General features: G+C 42.1%; 1 protein-coding gene across 1 annotated transcript in view; it reads right to left on the minus strand.

Moving 5' to 3' along the window:
* Window positions 1–13509, minus strand: part of npffr2a (neuropeptide FF receptor 2a) — a 35181-nt gene extending 21672 nt beyond the window's left edge. The window contains exons 1-2 of the mRNA XM_028578665.1: window positions 13266–13509; window positions 8467–8801 (exon numbers count right to left, since the gene is read on the minus strand). Coding sequence (XP_028434466.1) covers window positions 8467–8794 — 328 coding nt within the window. The 5' untranslated portion in view covers window positions 8795–8801; window positions 13266–13509. The remainder of the gene's footprint in view (window positions 1–8466; window positions 8802–13265) is intronic.
* Window positions 13510–23825: the final 10316 nt, after the last annotated feature.

A 23825-nucleotide genomic window follows, 5' to 3' on the forward strand; every position in this document is an offset into this window, starting at 1 on the left:
GATAAGTGCTCCTCTGACTGCTGTGCTTCCAGCAGGCTCTTCCCTCAGCTTCTTGGTCTACTCCTTTCTTCCCTCATTGCTCAGTTTGGTTGAATGATCAGCTGTAGGAAAAATCTTACTTCCATATCCGTTGAATGCCAGTCAACAGAATGACTTGTGGTTGCTCTCCCTCCCCCTCCTGTAATGGATATGCCACATAACATAGTTGGGTGGACAAAATGAGAAGCAAATTACCCTACAGTAGACTGCAGTAAATAGCAATTTGGTGAAGCTTTGAATGTTCCTTTAAAAGATCTTCTCAAAGCACGTTTTAATATAAAAAGTTTAACTACTGGATACACAATGTTTCCGTTCTCTTTGTGCGTGCACTAGAAGTGTCAAGTTTCCACATCACTCACACACATCAACATCAACACTGCAACTCCTCACTCCCTAACTATAAGCTTTATCAAATAGAAGAGTTTTAAGTTCATTCTTGAAAGTGATTACAACAGGATTGAATGGTCAATAGTGTCAAATGCAGCACTAAGATCTAGTAAAACAAGAATGGAGACAAGTCCTTTGTCTGCAGCAGTTAAAAGGTCGTTAGTAATTTTCACCAGTGCCGTCTCTGTGCTATGATGCTTTCTAAATCCTGATTGAAAGTCATCAAATAAACTATTTTAGAAAATCACATAACTGATTAGCAACCACCTTCTCAAGGATCTTGGAGAGAATGGGAAGGTTAGATATAGGTCTATAGTTTGCTAAGACCTCAGGATCGAGGGTGGGTTTTTTCAGAAGAGGTTTTATCACAGCTACTTTAAATGACTACGGTACATAACCTGTTAATAGAGACATATTGATCATATCTAGTAATGAAGTGTTTACCACGGGTAACGCTTCTTTGAGTAATCTCGTTGGGATGGGGTCTAAGAGACAGGTAGATGGCTTAGCTGAGGATATCTTTAACATTAATTGTTGAAGGTCTATAGGATAAAAGCAGTCTAAGTATATGTCAAGACTAGTCGTTATTTCTAGCGACTGCGTTTAAAGGTGAACCGTTAGAAGTTGAGGGCAAAAGGTGATGAATTTTATCTCTAATTGTTATAATTTTATCATTAAAGAAGCTCATGAAGTCATCACTACTCAGAGCTAGAGGAATAGATGGCTCAGTAGAGCTGTGGCTATCTGTCAGCCTGGTACAGTGCTGAAATGAAATCTTGGGTTGTTCTTGTTTTCTTCTATTAGTGATGAGTAATAGTCTGATCTGGCCTTTCTTAGGGCCTTCCTATAGGTTTTGAGACTCTCTTACCAATCCAAACAGGATTCTTCCACTTTTGTGGAACGCCACTTACATTCGAGGTTTCGCGAGATTTGTTTTAATTTGCGAGTTTGGGAGTTATACCAAGGTGCTAATTTCCTTTGCTTTATCATCTTCTTTTTCAGGGTAGCAACGGAGTCTAAGGTCGTCCGTAGGCAAGTCGTAGCACCGTCTACAAATGTATCAATTTGAGAGGGACTGAGGTTAACATAGAGGTCCTCTGTTATGTTAAGGCATGACATAGAGTCGATTGCTGTTGGAATATCTTCTTTAAATTTAGCTATAGCACTGTCAGATAGGCATCTGGTGTAGAAGCTTTTATCTAATTTAATATAGTCAGGTAGTAAGAATTCGAAAGTGATTAAAGAATGATCTGTTAATACCGAATTCTGCGGAAATATTATTAAATCTTCAATTTCAATACCATATACCAGCACAAGGTCGAGGGTGTGGTTAAAACAGTGCATCGCCTTGTGCACACTCTGACTGAAACCGATTGAATCCAGTAGTGAGTTGAAAGCAGTACTAAGGCTATCATTGATATCAACTCGTTTACCAATAATGCTTTAGAGGACAGAGATCTAATATTTAATAGTCCACATCTAATTTTCCTATTTTGTTCTATCGTTGCAGTCGTTTTAATTCCAATTAGGTTGTTAAGTATAGCGCATCTTTTGTTTACCTTTGATTTAACCGATCTGAGTCGGGGAACAGACACCGTGCTTATTAGACTATGAGTGGGTGACTGCTCCAACGGAAGCACAGAGGGGCGCGTAGTCCTGCACCCCTGATTACTAATATCAAACTTGGGTTGTCATGGTTTATGTCTGATAAACTCGGTCAGATTTTTTGATATGAGAGCGGCTCCGTCCCAGGTGGGGTGAATGCCGTCTCTCTCCATCAGACCAGGCTTTCCCCAGAACACCCTCCAGTTATTCACATAGCCCACATCATTAGCTGGGCATCACCCCGACAACCAGCGGTGGAAGGATGACGTATGGCTGTACATTTCATCATTGGTCAGGTTTGGCAGGGATCCAGAGAAAACTACTGAGTCCGACATTGTCTTTGCATATGCACAAAGTGACTCAACATTCAATTTAGTGATCTCCGATTTACGACCATTACCCCCTACGTGAAGTATGATCTTACTGTATTTACGGTTCTTTTTAGCCAGCAGCTCTAGGTGGGTTTCTATATCGCCCGCTCTAGCCCCGGGCACACATATGACCGTAGGTACTGTAGCCGCTGGGGCCGCCGGCTTCACATATTGCAGTATAGAGCTCCCAATAACCAGAATTGGCTTCTCAGCGGGTGTATCACTGAGTAGGGAGAAACTGTTAGAGAGGCGAAGACGCTCCGGTTTAGAGCGACCGTCATCATGTGCACTCCCTGGTCTAGATCTAACGCTACGCTTCCCTCTAACGCTACGCTTCCCTACATGGTGCTGGCTAGCTACGGAATCATACGATTCTGATTCCATGGTGCGGAGCCGTGACTCAAATTCACTAAGCCTTGCCTCCAGAGCAGCGAATATACTACATTTATTACATGTATCGTTATCACTAAAGGAGGCAGAGGAATAGGTAAACATTTGACACACAGAGCAAGAAAGAGCAGGAGAGGGAGAGGAATTAGCCATTGCTAATGGCTAAGCTAAAGTAGGGATGGCTGAAGTGAAACTGACGTTCCGAAGCTTTGTCGAGATCCCGAAGCGCAGATGTTTCGAAACACTGATTCAAAGCGTGATTCAAAACACCCATGTCACGTGACTACGGCTAAATGAAACATCGGAGTGTTTCACAAGTGTTTCAACAGGTGGCATGAATCAGCGTTTGATTGACAGGGTCGGGAACACACAATGACACATCAGTATAAAAGTGAAGTCAACGCATATTGACCTTGTGGGTTTTTGTGAGAGGAGTTGGATTTTGAGATAGCGGATTTTTGGTGATATAATGACATTCATAGTGCGAGTTGTTTAGTTATATTTAGGCTTACATTTAAATTTACACATTGACTGATAGGCTAGAGACAGACAGAGTATACATAGTGACACATTAACATATTGATAGGTAGATACATATATAGATACACAGATAGATAGATATATAGATATAGATAGAGATATAGAGATATATAGATATAGATAGATAATTAGGATTGAAATATAATAAACTGTTGGGACATTCATATTTTTGAATAAAAATCTCTAAAGAATTGAGACATTGTGGCTTGATTTATTTTATTAATATTCTTTTGTCATGACCAAAATAACATTATGCACAGTGAGGAACCTACAGGTTACAAGCTTCACATATTAGAAAAATACAATAAAAAATGGCTCATTGTCAAGGTTGTTTAAGATCAACACCTGCAAGTGACCACTAGGTGTCATCGTTGAGACAGGTGTCGGATTGTTTCGAAGCCTCGACACAATATGGCACATTTGCTTCAACGGTTTCATTGTTTCACGAAGCCTCGATCTGCCCACCACTAAGCTAAAGTAGCTAACAGCGTTTTAACAATTGTAAATTCAGCGAGTCAGTCACTGTAAGTGAAGCTAAGTATAAGTGCTTGAGTAAAACAATTGTAATTCAAATGCAATCCAGGCAAATAGCCGCTAGTTTAAACAGTAAAGCAGAGTTCAGTAAGTTTTTGCTGGAGCAGCAAACTAGCGTTTGTAACACGGGAACACCGGAAGTGACACAATACGCTCACCTTACACGTCAGCACGTCAGCCTCCTCCTTTCCTTCCGCTTCGCTACCTTCTTCGTTGCTCTGCCTGGTTGTAGACAAGGGGGTAAGCTTCGCTTCAGAACTCGAGCCATCATGGCGCCATTTTGTTGCTAACTGGCCATCACCTCCTGTTAGCATTCCGCTGACCGCCATTTTTTTTTTACGTCACTTGACTGCAAATAACTTTACATCTGAAGCGTTTCAAGACTCTATTTGTCCGTTGTTTAGTTCCAAAGAAACACGACAATGTATAAAAGGCTTCATTACCTTGTACCTCACGTTATAGCTCCGTAGCAGACGTTTTTGTAAAAATAATAATAACGATTGTGTCATAACCAAGTGACTAACTGTCGCATAGTAGAGGAATTACCGTATAGTACAGGAGAAGCTCGCAGGCAGTTTCGACTTACATGAGATGTTTAGGTTGAATTACTAATGTTAACTAGCATGTTAGTGATCAATAATTAGCCTGTGCCCATGTTATCTCCTTACATACACCTACAGTCTCTGTATCTGTAAGATTGGAAATGATTGAGATTTCTCTTGGCACAGCTACCAGAAGACTTACAACTTTCAGACACGTTGCTCACGTCACATTCTCTCAGTTGGAGGCTGCGCAGTAAAGCTGGCCATCACCGGAAATATGCTTCTAATAGCCTTCACCGGTCTCCGTCCAGAGCAACGGGGTCTATTGGTCCATTATATACTGTCTATGGTTGTAGCGCTACCCTATTACGTGCAGAAGGAATTTGAAAGACAACCGTTTATCCCAGTAGTAGTCCCGTTTAGTACAGTAGGGTTTCCAAACAACTCAGTTTTGAGGGCTCCAAAACGTCAAAGTAGTGTGGACACCAGCAAATGTTATGTGTTTCAAAACGTAGATGTATTATAGATTTCAGGTGAGCACAAAAAACCTTCAGCAAATAAATGTGAAAACAACCAATGTTCAGGAGGCAGGATGAAAAATGTTGGTGTCCTGTGTTGACGTATGAAAATAAGTTTTGTTTCATTCTCTCAGCACCGCTCTTACTCCCTCTCTCTGGCACTAGACACCCATGTGCAGACTGCAGTTCAGTGCGACTGCTGGGGAGCGTGAATCTTTCTTTCTTCTCTCTGACTTTTGAAAAAACAAATCAGTCGTAAAGCCGACAGCAAAGCCCCATTTTACTTTTAATAAAATCAAACAAAGAGCAATGTTCTACGATACTAGAGTAACCTACTTCCTTTTCCAGCTGCTGCAATAAATATGAGGAGAAACAGTCTGCACAAAATCATCTGAGGAGTGTTTGATGGTTATTTATCCGTGCTTTAGAACATAATCACTGCGAAACAATCACAAAATCCGCTTTATTTTTCTCTCCCTACTGTACAAGTAGCTGCAAAACCCTTAGTTATGCTGGTATATAGATGGCCTGGAGTATGTGATGTTAGCTGTTCACTGAACATGACGTGTAAAGACCCGCCCATTTCTAGCACCTTTGGTAATTGTTATGCATTTCTCCCGCGTTGACCCAGTTGATCTCTGATTTGTCATGACCAGGGATATAACGATGTTGACTGGCTTGGTTTGAATTTCCAAAAGGAGGGTTGAACCCTGATCAGACAACTCTAGCCTAACCCTGGTAGGTGGTGTGAAAGAGGTATTAGACAGGTAAAACAGGAGTAAAGTACATCATTTTAAATGTGATAATCTAATGCAAAGCTGATACGCTTTCATTCTTGTTTACTTCTGGTAGCACTAAACTGTCCATAATATTTCAGGATTTAATTTTGAGTTATGTCATTGTAGCAGGGATTAAATGACACAAAGCTTTCCCAGCTGGATTTCCCCAAACTCCATGTCAGACCCTGATTCCTGATTCATAAAATAATGACAGACTGGCTTTGTTTTGCTGCTCTTGTTTAGAGGCATTAGATGTATAATTTGTTGTAGTGTTATCTATTTATTCATTATACCCACAATAAAGTAATCTCTGGAGGTGAATAACGCGATTTAAGCTACATCCACACTACATTTTCATTTTAAAACAGCGTTTGACACAGGAATGGTCACAAATCACTCCAATAATAGCTTGCCTCTGTGCATGTAGGCAGTAGTAGTATTATAAAATGCTGAATTTAACTGCACAACAGCTGCTAGCATCAACAACAAGATCAGAAAAGGCTGTAATTTGTTGTCCACGTTGAATTAACCGCCAGTAGTCAAGGCTGATGTTTGTTTTCTTCCAGAAAAGGGCCAGGGTGCAATTTGTGAAACAAGCCGAGGGGGGGATGTTCTTTGATCATGCAACAAAAAACATGCAAGAATTGAATTCCTCTTCTAATACCATAGATAGTACCAGTCAGCCAGCCATGTTAAAACACTTATTTATGAATTTCAATATTCAAAGGAAAATAATCTCAAAATGAAATAGCATGTGTTGTCAAAATAAAATACAACACTTTCAAGCCGGTGGATAAAAAGTAATTCAGCAGTGGCAGGGATATATAGACCAGAAAGGGGGAAATCCCCCCGAATAATTGCACCTCACATCACATGACAGCACCGTGAGCCGTTGGTCGTTGTTGGTGGTTCAGTTACCCAAGAATAGGTGACTTTGAGCCGGGTACAGAACACTGCGAGCTGCCGGTCACTTCGGCAGAGATTACAGTTTAGTTTAGGCAAGAAAAGTGAGTATTATGCTGCGACGAAAGTTAACGTGGTTGTCTGCTTCATTGTTTTAAAAGCTCTTCGTTTCTGACTGTCCAGATTAAACTGCAACCTTGTAGTTTTCAAACTAAAACTGTCAGCAGCGTTTCCAAACTTACAAACATACTACATACTACAAACATTTTAGGTATTCGGAAATGCCAGAGAATTGAGAATGACAGGCGTAAACGTAGCAAATGTTTAAAAAAGATTTTACAACAAATATGTATGTGTGGATGTAGGCTGAGTTGATCCACAGTCACTGAATAACAAAAGAATAAGCTGTGATTGCTCAGAGCATTCTTTTGTCAGTCAATTGACATTTAATAAAAGAGACGTGCTTGCCGGCTTTTTTTTGTTAGTATTTTCAAGCTGACTCTTCACACTAAGTTAGATCCAAATTTTAATGCCTTTTAGGAGGTTCCAGGTTTATTGATTTTTGTAAAATGAATGATCTTGATTTTAGTAAGTTGAGAGAAAACTTGCAACTTTCGGAATTATTATGTCTGGTTTTTAATTGTTTGTTTTAAAACTGATAAAATTAAGTCATTGCAGCTTCTGTAGACAATCTATATGAAAAAGATAAACTCTCAGCCACAATCTCTCGCTCCTGTGAGATTTGTATCATAAAAAGCCAACTGTCAAGTCTAATCAGCCCAATGTGTAAAAATGCCCTGATCTTATTCATGCATGCAGGGAAGTCTGCCTGACTCCACCATGACAATTTCAACTCTTCTGAGCCTTCTTCACTTTTGATCAACACAGGCTGTCAAGAAAACAATAGTTCCTTTTAGGATCGCCTCAAGACTCATGTTGCCTGGGATGGCCTCCAAGTACCTCTTAGTAGTCCATATTAATGCAAGTCTAAACTAAAAAAACAAAAGCAGTCCTGCAGAGAATTAAATACAATCAGTGGTTAGGGATTAGGGAACAAGGTCAATCAAAGGATTAACAGGGCTAGCAGCCCTGTGACGCTGTGATGCATCATGACACATCCAAAAGCTAAATTGTCAGTTGGAGGAAAAATGGAGATATTATTTTGCTGCATCGATCTTTAGAACTAGTGGGGCAAAACATGTCAAAATAGACCTTTGTAGTATGTTGGCCCTTACATCTTAATATTAAACTGTACCTGAGACTGACAGCAATCAAGTAATTCGTTTATGAGGTATCCTTTCATTAACTAAAGTGTTGGACAAGTGAAATGTTTGACCTGTTTTTAGTGCAAGATCAAAAGTCAGGGTATCGACAAAGTTGTTACAATACATCCTGAAGTTAACTTAAATGTCTGTACCACATTTAATATAGTAATTCATCCAATAGTTGCTGAGACATTTCCCTCAATATGTCAGCCTGCTGGTGACGCTAGAGGAAAAGTAAGGGATCACCAGTCATTAGGATTCATCTTTCAGGGTACAATGAATGTCTTATCCAAAGTTTATGGAAATTCTCCTAAAAGCTGTTTAAGTACAGTTTTTTTGAGATATCTTGTCGTCAGACTAAGTGTTGGGAGATTTGGCCTGTTGGTGGCACTAGATTGGATTAAAGTCAAAGTCAGAGCATAAATGCCCCTTCCTAAATTCACAGCAATCCATCAAATAGTTGTAGTTAAGACATTTCAGTCTGGAAAGTGTTAAAATGACCAACTGCATTACCTATATGACCACGCAGCCAGCTTGTTAAACACAACAACAACAGCAACACAATGAAAGCTTCACATTACTGCCCTGCTCACCTGTAATTATGTTGTCAAGAAGTGTTGTGGGCATGCAGAAAATCCCAACCAGGAGGTCACTCACAGCAAGGTTTAAGATGAACAAGTTGGTGACAGTCCGCATGTTTTTGCTCCTCATCACAATGAAACACACCACTCCATTACCCACCATGCACACGAGGAAGATCAGCAGGTAGGACACAATGAAGATGGCTGCTGTGGATGGCTGATGCAGGTAAAATCCAACATAGGTGATGTTGCTCCTGGGTATGACATACTCCACGGAGGAGTTGTAAAATGTCCAGTTGCCATGCAGTTGAGTCAAGTTGTTCTCAAGTCCTTCGTTCATTTTAAATCTGAAAAATAAAGGACGAATAGATGACTTTATGGTGAACCAGCCCACTTTTTAGTGCAATTTCAAAGAATGGCAACTTATTGAACAGATGAGATTTTTAAAAATGCTTGGACTTAAATCCCATTAAAAGACCTTTTGAAAAATGAACAATAATGCATTTTCTGCATTCATGCTAGAAAAAATTTAAACTACATCAAATAATGAAAGCTATACACCATTGCCGAAATGCTTAGTATGTGTTCTATGTTTTGCAAGGTTACATTAATTACATGAAAAAAGGTCTAAACTGATAGAAGTAGAGATTGAGCTGCAGAAACAAAACTGACATATCACCTTTATTATAAGGTTGATCTGCAGAGTCGGGAGAACTATTTCGTCACCATGAGCTACTACCTCTTTCACATTACATGTTGTCATTTGGCTCATTGCTAATATTAAAAATGAAAATAACTAAAATATTGAGTAGTGCAGCTTATTTTAGTTGCAGCACATGTATGACATAGTCCCATCGTTTCCATTAATGTAGTGTGCATAATTCATCGTATCACCAGCTCTTATGTATATATGGAAATCTAGTCTCGCTTTGCCAGACCCTAATCCAAAGTGCACTGCAGGAGAGTCTGGCTACTCCACATAGCATTCGGGGATGGGAGGAAAAGGTGCTCTGGTTTATTGGCATTTCTTTAAACCAATCACAATAGTCTTGGGTGGTGCTAGGCACCGGAGAAAAGCCGCAGTGCCGCTGCAAAATAGACTCGGAAGGAACTTGTTTTGTGTACTTGTTTTGGGGTACGTTTAAAAGTTGTTTTAGTCATGCAACAGAAAACTCAGATTGGACAGATAGTCTAGCTAGCTGTCTGGATTTCCCCTGCAGATATCTGAGAAAAGGTTAGCCATAGTCCTCATAAATCGACCAGAATTTAAAATGCCAACACAAAGGAAGCCCAAGGCAACAGATATCCAGCCTAAATGAGTGAAATCCTGAAATCCAGCGGATTTTCCGGCGACAACGGAGCAATCCCAGAAGTGGAAGGTCAAGGTTACACGTAGACTAATGGAAATCAGACACTATTGGCGTGCCTATTAATCCTCAGCCTCCCTCTTGTACTTTACTTAAGTTTTATGATTTTCTAAATTCAAGAACAATGCTTATTTATTAATCTTAAAATGCTGATGTTTGTGCCTTAACATATTTACTTAATTATCCATGTCAACTTTTCTGACCGTTTAACAACCCTTTCTTTATGACTTATGCCAACAGAAATGCCTCCTGGTACAAGCCATTATCTGGAGTTTGTCTGCTCGTCACTGGCGGGGACAAACCTCACAATTGGTAAAGTGCTCTATAGGCTAACTGCTGATTTCTTTGTGCGGATGAGCTGAACAAATGTGAATATAAAACATGAATGGGCAAATTTGGGGCTAATTGGAGGAACTGAGGAAGTATAGATTTTGAAAGGTCTTTAATTTGCCAATCCAATTCTGCAGTTTTAATGACTTATTTATAGAAACGCAGATGTGTCCTGGTGGTCTATGTTGTGTGTTGTGTATCTGGGACTATGGCTGAGTTCCAAATCACATACCTTTTCAATTATTTACTGTAGCTACCCTAACAAAGTGTGTACTGTTGCATGCAGTATGCATATAATTGGGAGAGGCTACTTCTTATTAACAAAGAGCCTTGAACTTTTGCACTCTGGCTCATATATGCTGCGCAAAGGATTGTGGGTCAGATGTCAAAAAAGCATGCTGGCTTACATACTGCAAAATACATCAGCAACAATACAATGTATTGAGACAAACTAAACAGTTTTCTGGCATACTAAATAGTGAAGGTACACCTATTTATGACTAAATGTATACACTTTCTAAGATGTTGGTCACAGCCCTTTTTCTCTGAAACCACAAACAAGTCCGCTGCATCCTGCAGACATGAGTTCATGGTGTTTTTCGGTGCTATTCACTTTCCCCTTGCGCTTGCCTAGAAACTCAGCAAGTGTGGACAACGGGCAGCAACATGAGAATCTATAAAATGCACGTAATCTAATAGGGCCTGAGACTGAAATCCCCACAAACATGGGTCCTTTCAAAGAGATGTTTTTTTTAGACAGTAAATGGAAGACCAGTGCCACCCTAAAATGTGATTTTTGCCTACCCCAATGATGTGGTACATCCACAATATTCTTTTTGGATTAGATTTTTTAGGATGTGATGGGTGAGACATTGTGGGATTCAACCCCATTACTCTTCATTTTTGGCCTACATATGATATCTCGAACCCGGTGATGAACCTGGGGTGATTGATGGTTTCAGATGACATCTTCCTGATTACTACTTCCTGCTACTACTTTTAGTCTAACTAAATCCTGTTTCTGTATTAATGTACAGACATATCATGAGTTTAATCAAATTACATCATACCATAGAGCACAGTCTTCCTAATTGATTGATTGCTAAAGATGAGAAAGATAAGATTCCTTATCCATTTTTTACTCATAAGATTAATTGAATTGCTTGCACAGTGCACTGATGGACCCACAGCTAGTGAATTTTTATTAGAATTGTTTGACAAGAGAGGATTCATTATAGTGTGGTGTGGTGGTTCTTGTTCTCTCAGAATGTCAGTCTCTGCAGTGAAATTAGGTAATTCTGGAATTTGAATTAAAATCATTATCCAGTCTAACGTTCTCGGGAGACACTTAATAGCTCTAATTTGTGGCCTTCGCTTTGTGTGCTTTGTTCTCAAACTGAAAGCTTTGGAACTTCAGCACAACTGTCCAGATTAAGTCAGGATTCCTATTTTTTTATCAGAGTATCATTCATAAACAGCATAAGTCTGGGGTTGGATTGGTAGAAGAGCCATGTAAACTCAATATGTTAGAGATCATATGAACCTGCTACCATAACCACTGAGGAAAATATGTGATCTGGATTAAGGTTATCTTCAAACAGTCAGATTCATTAAATGATTAACAATTTTATATATCATATTACTGCAATATGTAAAAATAGGTGACCAAGCTATTTTAAAATGCAAACAAGTAAATGGTTGAAAGAAACCAGGTTGTGCAAAATATCACAGTTATGACATTTTATGTTATGACATTTACCTGTGCAGGATAAACTCTAATTGTCATAAAACCAACAGAGTCCTGTCAGTTTAACGTCATTAAGCGTCCCTTAATTAAATCATGATGTTGTCACACTACTTGCAGTCTCACTAATATAAGCAGCTTACAGATGGAGCCGCTCGAGTGGCAGCCTGTTTCTTCAGCTCTCATAACTTTCTGTGTTTTTGGTGAATGTAATCGCATTTTTTTTATTACTTTATTTTTATCTATTTTAAGACTGATACAAACGATCACCCTGGACTCATATACCTTTCAACATCTTTCAATCATCTGAGCCATAACTGAATTACAACTTTACAATCTAATTAATTTGACAATATTCACATGTCCTCCTCACTAGGTTTTTCTTGCTACCACTACACAGCATTACACATGTATTCTTCCACTTATTTTAAGCTACCGATGATAAGTATTGTTTTTTGCTCATTATAAATGAATAAAAAATGATTCATCTTTGTGTTTTTCGCTCTAAGCTGCTGTTGATATTTCAGTCAATTTCCTTTGTTGCATATAAGAAAATAAGCACTGCAAATACACGATATATATCTGCATTGGCTACACTGAGCATGCTTCTTCAGCTCAAAACACTTCGAGCTCTGCATGGCACATAATGGGAACGGTCAGGGTCAGAGGTTAGCGGATGTTTAGAGGCTAATTGTATGGTATATACAATACAAGCTCAAGACATATGTTTTATTTAAAGCCACCATATTTTTTTTTTTTACTCTATTCCTGTTATTCATGCCCCCAGACTTCCCTGCTGCTACGCCACGGATTTCACGCACAATTTTCATGATTCACATCTGCCTACAGCCAACGGGACTTGCGCCGGTGGATGGAGGAAAGTACCTATGGATGTGCATTTTGTGCCAACGTTGCGCGTAAAGCAGTCGCTGCACTTCACATGCGCTGGTGAAAAATGAAAGGTTTCCAGAGCTGTTTGGATTCCGATTGTTGCTGCTGTTACTGCTGGGAATTTTACGCATCACATTGCGCTTCAGGATGCAAACTTCAGGAGCTGATGCACAAACACGCTGACTGACCACTCCTGGACAAAGACGTGTCTGTGTCCAAATTGCTTTCAGCGCATCAACGCGGACAAAACTGGCTGGACAGACAGAAGGATAGAGAATAAGACGTGCGTGCACCGAAAAGCTTGAGTTACTTACTGACCCGAACGCTCTGCGCCTTGATAACCTATTACAAGCACTTAACGATCTTAGGCTGCAATGAGTCCTATTCACTCTTCGAAAATTAGTTTTTAAAAATAAATTTCACAGACAATTATCCACTGTTTTGACAGTAAATAACGCTAATAAACTACCTTGTCTTACCTTGGTTTATTTCAAATCAAGCTGTTGACGGACTGTGTTCTCCGAGGAAAAGAAAAGTAAATTAAATGTCCACTTTACTCTGACTAAGACATATGTAGATCAAAGAGACAGGAAAAACAAACAGAGCATGGAAAAAAAGAAATAGTTAAGCTCCGTCCGCCAGTCCGGTTTCATGTGCGTCGCTGCGAAGCGCTTCGTGTACAGGATGCGCTCAGCCAGCCGCTCAGAGCGCAAGTGGAGGATTTACAGCCGGATCCGTCCGTGTATTTGATGCGGTGACGTCGGGAGTGAAGGGGGTGGGATTAACGGGTTGAGTGATATCCCCCCTCATCTCTCACAGCTCCTGTCTCTGAAATGTCAAGTCTGCTATTAAACAAAATATCTAATGTGTTGCTGATTATGAGAGGACAGGTCACTGATGGCCTGAGAATTTAATAACATAATGAAATGAAGACATTAAATTAGTTAAACTGCATTAATTTAAAGTATAGCCTACAAAAAGTGAAAAGCATATCTTATGTTTGAATGTTACATTTATTTGTCGAATTCAGAATGCATTTACAGTTTCTCATTTTAATTGATAAAACTTTAGATAGATTATTTTTTCCTCTAGTAGTGCTGGGTGATATTCATCATCAAAATGATATAACAAATCTGTATCTGTCTATATCATTTCTACTGTAATGGCGAAAAAAACAGCGGCCGATCGGCATTACTGCAATATTTATGTCATTTGGACAACGCTTCACATTCTGATCCTAGCACTTATGTTCATTTTGCGCTAACATTTTTATTTGTCTAGTATTTAATTCACACGGGAGTATACAAATAGGCTTTATATAGTTATTTCATATACACTTTTTATTTATCGAATTACCAGAAAACATGCTATATTGTGATATATATAGTTATTGAGATGTGAAATGACCTATATCGGGATAGAAGGCCATATCGTCCAACACTAACACTAACTAGTCATCCTGATGACCTTGATTAATTGATTTTGAAGCCTTATATGCAGAGAGTTTAAATATTTGAGTCGTCTGTATCTGGTGCAAATCAGAACCGCTGTCATGGTGTTTACTCCACCTCCTGTTTGTAGAACCACAGAGGACTTAAAACTTTAATTTGAAGCTGAAAAAAGAGATGTGGACAGGAGTTGTGAAGTGTGACATGAAAGCTGATGATGAATGGCCACAGTCAGCAGCTGGTTGCATACAGAGCACTTGGATTAATGTTGCCTTGCTGTCAAAACCACTTTTGCTGCAGATTGTTTTTAAATCAATCCAACTCAGACCACCCAGTTTGTTAACTGGCTAATTAAATAAATCATTTGACTAATTAAAAAAAATGTGCACACACACACACACACACACAAATTCCTAATGGTATGTTATTCGGAGGTAAAAACCCACCATTTTAATCTCAAAAGTAAATTGTAAAGTAGTTCTGCATCTGATGGCCAGTTTAATTTAATTTAGTTTATTAGTTTATAATTTCGAGGACAACTGCACAGTAATTTCCAGCTGTAGTCCTGCACGGCTAATTTCCAGCTGTAGTCCCTGGCCAGCTGACAATAGGCATACTAAAATACAATGGTTAACTATTTAAAATAAATTACATATAATGACAGCAGTTATAGTCATATCCTGATAGTTAAGGGGTTTAAGATGCTGGCCATGTAATCACTATGTTACTAGTTTGAGTTCCTGTCATTGCTGTACTGTATGCTAAAATACAAAAAACCCTAAATATTTTCATCATGAAAATTAGGGGTTTGGATAAGCCGATAATTTCTGCATTCTGTCGATGTCCTCAAATTGGACCAAAAGCGCAAAACCCAAAAATAATTTGTGTATCCGCCTCGTGATTCAGATTCGCTCAATAATATAATGGGTTCTTCATTGGACTATGCTACACCCTTCCACCAAGTTCCATGGAAATTGGGTCAGTAGTTTTTCAGTAATCCTGCTGACAAACAGACAAACAAACAAACGGAACGAAAAGCATAAGCTCCCTGGGGAAGGTAGTGATGTGTTACAATACTTTTTTTCAAAGTTTAGTCTGCTGATAAAAATGTTGGTCCATAAAATAGTGGAGTCAGTCATCATAAGTTCTACATCAAAAGTCTACAGCCATGCGTGTCTAATGCTAAAGCCAGCATGGCAACATAATCACAATGAGAATGCTAATATGTTGATGTTTAGCAGGTATAATGTTCACCATGTTCATCTGCTTAGTTTAAGGTATTAAATGTTTGCTAATTAGCATTAAACGCAAAGCAGAACTGAGGGCGGATGGGAATGTCATTCATTTTGCAGGTATTTGGTCAAAAAACTAAATATTGGGAAAATTAAAACTTTGACCTGATGATGGCGGTAGAAGAAAAAGTCTTAGGATCACCAAAGTTATTAAAATTCATCCTGAGGGGAACGTGAACGTCTGAACCAAATTTCATGGCGATCAATCCAATAGTCAAGATATTTCAGTCTGGACTGTTTAGGTCAGGCTTTATCAACCAAAGTTTTGTCAAGGTTAGTGATTTGGTTATAAAATGGTTTTGTTGTTAAAAACAAACAAAAAACACTTGCTGTAAATGAAAACCTCACATAAAAACTCCTTCATTCAGTTGAGAATTTAACCGTTTACCGTGTTGAGTTTGTTTGATTGACTTTCTTTTGAGCTCCACCAGCAGTAAAGGACAATGACTGATACATGGTTCATATTAGGGTCAAAAGACTATTCTACAACAACCCACATGACTCCAGGACAGGGACGGACTGGGGCTAAAAAACAGCCCTGGACTTTCTCCCAAATAGGCCCATCATCCGGCCATTCGCCCCTAGCCATGCGCAACAGACACTAGCCAGGATGTCCTAATACTATGCCACAATACTGTAGCCTATCAGACAAGGTGTTCACAGCAAGTAACATCAAAAAGTGTACAAAAAATGTACAATGCCATTACATCTGCATTGAAAATAAAATACAAATAATGAAATGTCACTGGCTACAGAAACCCCAAATCACACAAACTTGTAATTATAAAACAGTATAGAGTATTACTGACAACACATAAAGTATACTTACTGTACCTAAACATGGGGATAGATATTAGATATTCTGTAGGCCTATACCAAACCTACACTGAGAGTGTTAGTTACTACCATCATCTTACTTACTGTCATCTTTTGTGCTGCAACTATCTTCAACCTGAATAAACAAATGATTTTAAAGATAGGTTATTAGCTATTATTGATGATATAATGTGTTGCTTTGTGTTAAAGAATTAGCATTCCATCCATCATCCATCCATCCATCTTCGTCCGCTTATCCGGTGTCGGGTCGCGGGGGGAGCAGCTCCAGCAGGGGACCCCAAACTTCCCTTTCCCGAGCAACATTAACCAGCTCCGACTGGGGGATCCCGAGGCGTTCCCAGGCCAGGTTGGAGATATAATCCCTCCACCTAGTCCTGGGTCTTCCCCGAGGCCTCCTCCCAGCTGGACGTGCCTGGAACACCTCCCTAGGGAGGCGCCCAGGGGGCATCCTTACCAGATGCCCAAACCACCTCAACTGGCTCCTTTCGACGCAAAGGAGCAGCGGCTCTACTCCGAGCTCCTCACGGATGACTGAGCTTCTCACCCTATCTCTAAGGGAGACGCCAGCCACCCTCCTGAGGAAACCCATTTCGGCCGCTTGTACCCTGGATCTCGTTCTTTCGGTCATGACCCAGCCTTCATGCCCATAGGTGAGGGTAGGAACGAAAACTGACCGGTAGATCGAGAGCTTTGCCTTCTGGCTCAGCTCTCTTTTCGTCACAGCAGTGCGATAGATTGAATGCAATACCGCACCCGCTGCGCCCGATTCTCCGACCAATCTCCCGCTCCATTGTCCCTCACTCGCGAACAAAACCCCAAGGTACTTGAACTCCTTCACTTGGGGTAAGGACTCATTCCCTACCTGGAGAAGGCATTCCATCGGTTTCCTGCTGAGAACCATGGCCTCAGATTTAGAGGTGCTGATCCTCATCCCAACCTCTTCACTCTCGGCTGCAAACCGATCCAGTGAGTGCTGAAGGTCGCAGGCCGATGATGCCATCAGGACCACATCATCTGCAAAGAGCAGCGATGAGATCCCCAGCCCACCAAACTGCAAAACCTCCCCACCCCGACTACGCCTCGATATCCTGTCCATAAATATTACAAACAGGATTGGTGACAAAGCGCAGCCCTGGCGGAGGCCAACCCTCACCTGAAACGAGTCCGACTTACTACCGAGAACCCGGACACAGCTCTCACTTTGGTCATACAGAGATTGGATGGCCCTGAGTAGAGACCCCCTCACCCCATACTCCCGCAGCACCTCCCACAGTATCTCCCGGGGGACCCGGTCATACGCCTTCTCCAAATCCACAAAACACATGTAGACCGGTTGGGCATACTCCCAGGCTCCCTCCAGGATCCTTGCGAGAGTGAAGAGCTGGTCCGTTGTTCCACGACCAGGACGGAATCCGCATTGTTCCTCCTCAACCCGAGGTTCGACTATCGGCCGAACCCTCCTTTCCAGCACCTTGGAGTAGACTTTACCAGGGAGGCTGAGAAGTGTGATACCCCTATAATTGGCACACACCCTCTGGTCCCCCTTTTTAAAAAGGGGAACCACCACCCCAGTCTGCCACTCCTTTGGCACCATCCCAGACTTCCACGCAATGTTGAAGAGGCGTGTCAACCAGGACAGCCGCTCCACACCCAGAGCCTTGAGCATTTCTGGACGGATCTCATCAATCCCAGGGGCTTTGCCACTGTGTAGTTGTTTGACTACATCAGTGACTTCCGCCTGGGAAATCGACGACAATCCCCCATTATCCTCCAGCTCTGCCTCTAACATAGAGGGCGTATTAGTCGGATTCAGGAGTTCCTCAAAGTGCTCCTTCCACCGCCCTATTACCTCCTCAGTTGAGGTCAACAGTGTCCCATCCTTACTGTACACAGCTTGGATGGTTCCCCGCTTCCCCCTCCTGAGGTGGCAAACAGTTTTCCAGAAGCACTTTGGTGCCGACCGAAAGTCCTTCTCCATGTCTTCTCCAAACTTCTCCCACACCCGCTGCTTTGCCTCTTTCACGGCAGAGGCTGCAGCCCTTCGGGCCCTTCGGTACCCTGCAACTGCCTCCGGAGTTCTCCGGGATAACATATCCCGGAAAGACTCCTTCTTCAGTCGGACGGCTTCCCTGACCACCGGTGTCCACCATGGTGTTCGTGGGTTACCGCCCCTTGAGGCACCTAAGACCCTAAGACCACAGCTCCTCGCCGCAGCTTCAGCAATGGAAACTTTGAACATTGTCCACTCGGGTTCAATGCCCCCAGCCTCCACAGGGATGCACGAAAAGCTCCGCCCGGAGGTGTGAGTTGAAAGTCTGTCGGACAGGGGCCTCCTCCAGACGTTCCCAATTTACCCGCACTACACGTTTGGGCTTACCAGGTCTGTCCAGAGTCTTCCCCACCCTCTGACCCAACTCACCACCAGATGGTGATCGGTTGACAGCTCTGCCCCTCTCTTCACCCGAGTGTCCAAAACATACGGCCTCAGATCAGATGAAACGATTATGAAATCGATCATTGACCTTCGGCCTAGGGTGCTCTGGTACCAGGTACACTTATGAGCATCCCTATGTTCGAACATGGTGTTCGTTATAGACAATCCATGACTAGCACAGAAGTCCAACAACAAACAACCACTCTGGTTTAGATCAGGGAGGCCGTTCCTCCCAATCACGCCTCTCCAGGTGTCTCCATCATTGCCCACGTGTGCGTTGAAGTCCCCCAGCAGAACAATGGAGTCCCCCACTGGAGCCCCATGCAGGACTCCAGTCAAGGTCTCAAGAAGGCCGAATACTCCGAACTCCTGTTAGGTGCATATGCACAAACAACAGTCAGAGTTTTCCCCCACAACCCGCAGGCGTGGGGAGGCGACCCTCTCGTCCACGGGGTAAACTCCAACACAGCGGCGCTCAGCCGGGGCTTGTGAGTATCCCCACACCCGCCCGGGCGCCTCACACCCTGGGCAACTCCGGAGAAGAAAAGAGTCCAACCCCTATCCAGGAGTATGGTTCCAGAACCAAGACTGTGCGTAGAGGTAAGCCCCACCAGATCTAACCGGTAGCGCTCCACCTCCCGCACCAGTTCCGGCTCCTTCCCCCACAGAGAGGTGACGTTCCACGTCCCCAGAGCCAGCGTCTGCCACCCGGGTCTGGTCCGTCGAAGCCCCTGACCTTCACTGCCACCCATGTGGCATCGCACCCGACCCCAACGGTTCCTCCCACAGGTGGTGGGCCCATGGGCTGGAGAGATGGGAGCCACGTAGCTTGTTCGGGCTGTGCCCGGCCGGGCTCCGTGGCAAACCCGGCCACCAGGCGCTCGCCGACGAGCCCGCCGTCTGGGCCTGGCTCCAGACGGGGGCCCCGGGCTTCCTCCGGGCAGGGTCACTCCATCTCTGTCTAGCTTATTCATTGGGGTTTTTGAACCATTCTTTGTCTGGCCCCTCACCTGAGACCACTTTGCCTTGGGAGACCCTACCAGGAGCCCAAAGCTCGAGACAACACAGCCCTCAGGTTCACAGAGACACACAAACCTCTCCACCACGATAAGGTGATGGTTCACGGAGAGGTAAGAAAGAATTAGCATTGAATAACCTATTTAATATGTTGTCAATGTCATATTACACTTTTGATTCATATTAAGGCTGTGAAATGATGAAAATGACTAGGCCCTATCAATTTTGTCTGTGAAGCTTTCACAAACAACCACCAGCTCTGTTCCACAATAGTAACAGAAATTATTAAACACGTTAAGTTTGACAGCACTAAATGGCACGATCATTTTCATAATCATGATGCACACCCATGTTGATAGCTGACTATGCAATTCGCTAAGATAGGGATAAAGGCAGCCTATTATAATGTGTCCTGCTCCTGGCAATTACCAGTACCTCTTGCTGATGTGAAATTAACTCTGTGAGCTTTTTGCATTTTGCTGCATCAGTCTCGAGAGACTTGGCCCTCTTTTCTTTGAATTTTTCCCATCCACCTTTCTCCTTACGTTTTCTAAAAGCCATTGTCACGTCTAATGATATAGGCCTATAGACTGGGTAAACCCAACCTGATCTACCGGCGATTTGATTTCACCCTGTAATGTTCAATCTTACAGAAGGACGAGGTAGACGAGGAGGACGTGGTGAAAGATGAGGTGGAGGAGGAGTAAGGGCAAGGAGACAAGCAGTTTCGGATGAAATTCGAGCCACTTTAGTGGACCATGTTCTTGTCCATGGTATGACCATGAGGGAGGCTGGGCAACGAGTCCAGCCTAATTTGAGTCGCTTCACCGTCGCCTCCATCATCAGAACCTTCAGGGAGGAAAACAGGTAGGTGTACTTACAGTACGACTGCTCTGTACAGTAACTTTGAGTGCTGTGCTTTGACATCACATGCACTGTTGTACTATGCTTCTGTAATACTAAATAAATCCATAAAATTTAAGTAATGTGTGCTTCTATTTTTGTAGGATACAGAGACGACCATCTGGTGGTGGGAGGCTAAGGCTTTTGTCAGAGGAGCAAGAGAGGGAGCTTGTAAACCTGGTCATTGCCAATAATGTAATCCGCCTGCGAAAGATTCAAAGGAGACTGATTGAGGATAATAATCATTTTGAAGGAATAAATTCCATCAGCCTTTTCACAATTGATCGCATTCTCCGAAAGCATCGGTTCTGGATGAAACGGGTGTACCGCGTCCCTTTTGAATGAAACTCTGACAGGGTAAAAGACCAACGAGTGGAATATGTTCAGGTATGACTTTTGATATTGTATGAAGTATTGTGCTCATCACAGTATAGCAGTCTATGCTGCCATTTGTGCCCTCTTGAACTGTGCTTCAGGGTAGTGATATACTCTATTGTGTTTTGATGTGTTTTGCAGAGAATCTTTGAGATTGAAGGCTGGCCTGTTCCACCTGAAATTATTTTGTGGATGAGGCTGGTTTCAACCTCACCAAAAGAAGGAGAAGGGGGAGGAATATAATCGGCCATCGGGCTATTGTAAATGTCCCTGGTCAGCGTGGAGGGAATGTCACGATGTGCGCAGCCATCCGCCAACAAGGGGTACTCCACCGCCATGCCAGTCTAGGACCCTATAATACTATGCTCCTTCTTGCATTCCTTGATGGTCTAAGAGAGCATATGTTCCAGCTGGACCACAGGGAACCAGCACAACCAGAGCACCCTCACTATGTTGTTGTTTGGGATAACGTCAGCTTCCATCGCGCTGCTTTGGTTCGTGACTGGTTTACCAATAACCCAATATTTTCCAACCTCTTTCTGCTTGCATACTCTTCATTTCTTAACCCAATAGAGGAGTTTTTTTCGGCATGGCGGTGGAGAGTGTATGACCGAGAACCTTATATGCGTGTTCACCTCCTTCAGGCCATGGAAGAAGCCTGCCTAGACATATCCGTAGATGCGTGACAGGGGTGGATCAGGCATGCAAGAGGATTTTACCCCCGCTGCCTGGCTAGGGCCAATATAGCCTGTGATGTGGACGAGATTCTCTGGCCTGACCCAGAGCAAAGACGGGATGCTGATGCAGAATAATGCAGAATTTGTTTTTGTTTTTTACTGTATAGTACTGTAATACAGTAGTGAATAAAATGTGCCAATGTAACCATTGGTTGTGTCTTGTGTTCACCTGAAAAGGTTTGTGGCAACATAACTTAACAGTTTTGGAAATGTTGTTTTGAATTTATTACACCAGTGTGTAAAACTAAGTTTTAGTGTGTATGTTGTGACGGCTTGTGTGTCCCGTCTGAGGTCAAAGTTTGGTTTTTCAGTAAGAGTTAATGGTTTTGATATAGTGTTTCATTTTGACCTGAAAATAGGATGTTTGGTGAATTGGGTGAGACGTTATGGATTTGTGTGTACTGTTTTGAGAATACGAGGCATAGTTTCAAGAAATGTGTTTAAGCAATCGAGAAACTGTAAAAGATTGAGCTTGGTCTGGTGACAGCCAAGGGGGTAAGCTTCGCTTCAGAACTCGAGCCATCATGGCGCCATTTTGTTGCTAACTGGCCATCACCTCCTGTTAGCATTCCGCTGACCGCCATTATTTTTTTACGTCACTTGACTGCGAATAACTTTACATCTGACGCGTTTAAAGTCTCTATTTGTCCGTTGTTTAGTTCCAAAGAAACACGACAATGTATAAAAGGCTCCATTACCTTGTACCTCACGTTATGGCTCCGTAGCAGACGTTTTTGTAAAAATAGGCTAACGATTGTGTCATAACCAAGTGACTTACTGTCGCATAGTAGAGGAATTACCGTATAGTACAGGAGAAGCTCGCAGGCAGTTTCGACTTACATTAGCTGTTTAGGTTTAATTACTAATGTTAACTAGCATGTTAGTGATCAATAATTAGCCTGTGCCCATGTTATCTCCTTACATACACCTACAGTCTCTGTATCTGTAAGATTGGGAATGATTGAGATTTCTCTTGGCACAGCTACCAGAAGACTTACAACTTTCAGACACGTTGCTCACGTCACATTCTCTCAGTTGGAGGCTGCACAGTAAAGCTGGCCATCACCGGAAAAAGTGCTTCTAATAGCCTTCACTGGTCTCCGTCCAGAGCAACGGGGTCTATTGGTCCATTATAAACTGTCTATGGTGACAGCCAGACTAGTAGGCCTACTCTTCTTCCTCAATTTTTTCGTAATATATATATCTATCTATCACTTATATAGGTGATTGTATTAGCGCCCCCTGCTGTTGACTGTTAATATCGCATTAGACTTTTTTTTTTGTGCCGACGGCCATCTGTTGGACGGCCGTACTGGACTGTTCCCGAATGCACAGATTGTCAGTCCGTCCCTGCTCCAGGATCTTTAAGGACAGTTTAAGCTGCCACTTTTTCCTTATGGGGTGTTTCTGTCTTTTTATTTCATTCCTCATTAGAAGCCATGCCTGAGCTCCAAAGTCCAAACCCTTGACATTTTGACATGGACTGCATCTTTGAATTGGCAGATTGCTCAACAGAGTTTTGATTTACATACTGTCACAGTAGCACCCAAAATGAACACTGCTGCTGTTTGGTTGACGGTACATTAATGCTGTATCCATGAAACCAACTCTGCTGAAGTTTTTGCTGATTGAAATGTGAGCTAATTCTGGTGAACTTGAGTACAGCTGGGTGCATTAATAGACTCCAATCGTAGGAAAATAGACTTCTTGTTGTTTTGCTTTTCAGCTTGCCAGCAGTGTGCCGGAGCTTATCTGCACATTGCAATCAGCAGCAGGAAGAAACTGAAAAGGATTTATTTTTAAACTCTGTACCTTCTTTCTGTGATAGAAAAGGCATAAAGAAAAGATCAAGAGCAAAGATCACAATATTTTTGACCAAATACCTAAATAACGAGATTGTAGAGTTGACAGTTGGTGCTTTCACAAAATATTTACACAATGGGATTTTTGATAAATAATCATCAGTAATGTGGATATAATGACTAAGTGGGTAAAT

The sequence above is a fragment of the Perca flavescens genome, chromosome 5 (genome assembly GCF_004354835.1).
Source record: "Perca flavescens isolate YP-PL-M2 chromosome 5, PFLA_1.0, whole genome shotgun sequence".
Classification (NCBI taxonomy): Eukaryota; Metazoa; Chordata; class Actinopteri; order Perciformes; family Percidae; genus Perca; species Perca flavescens.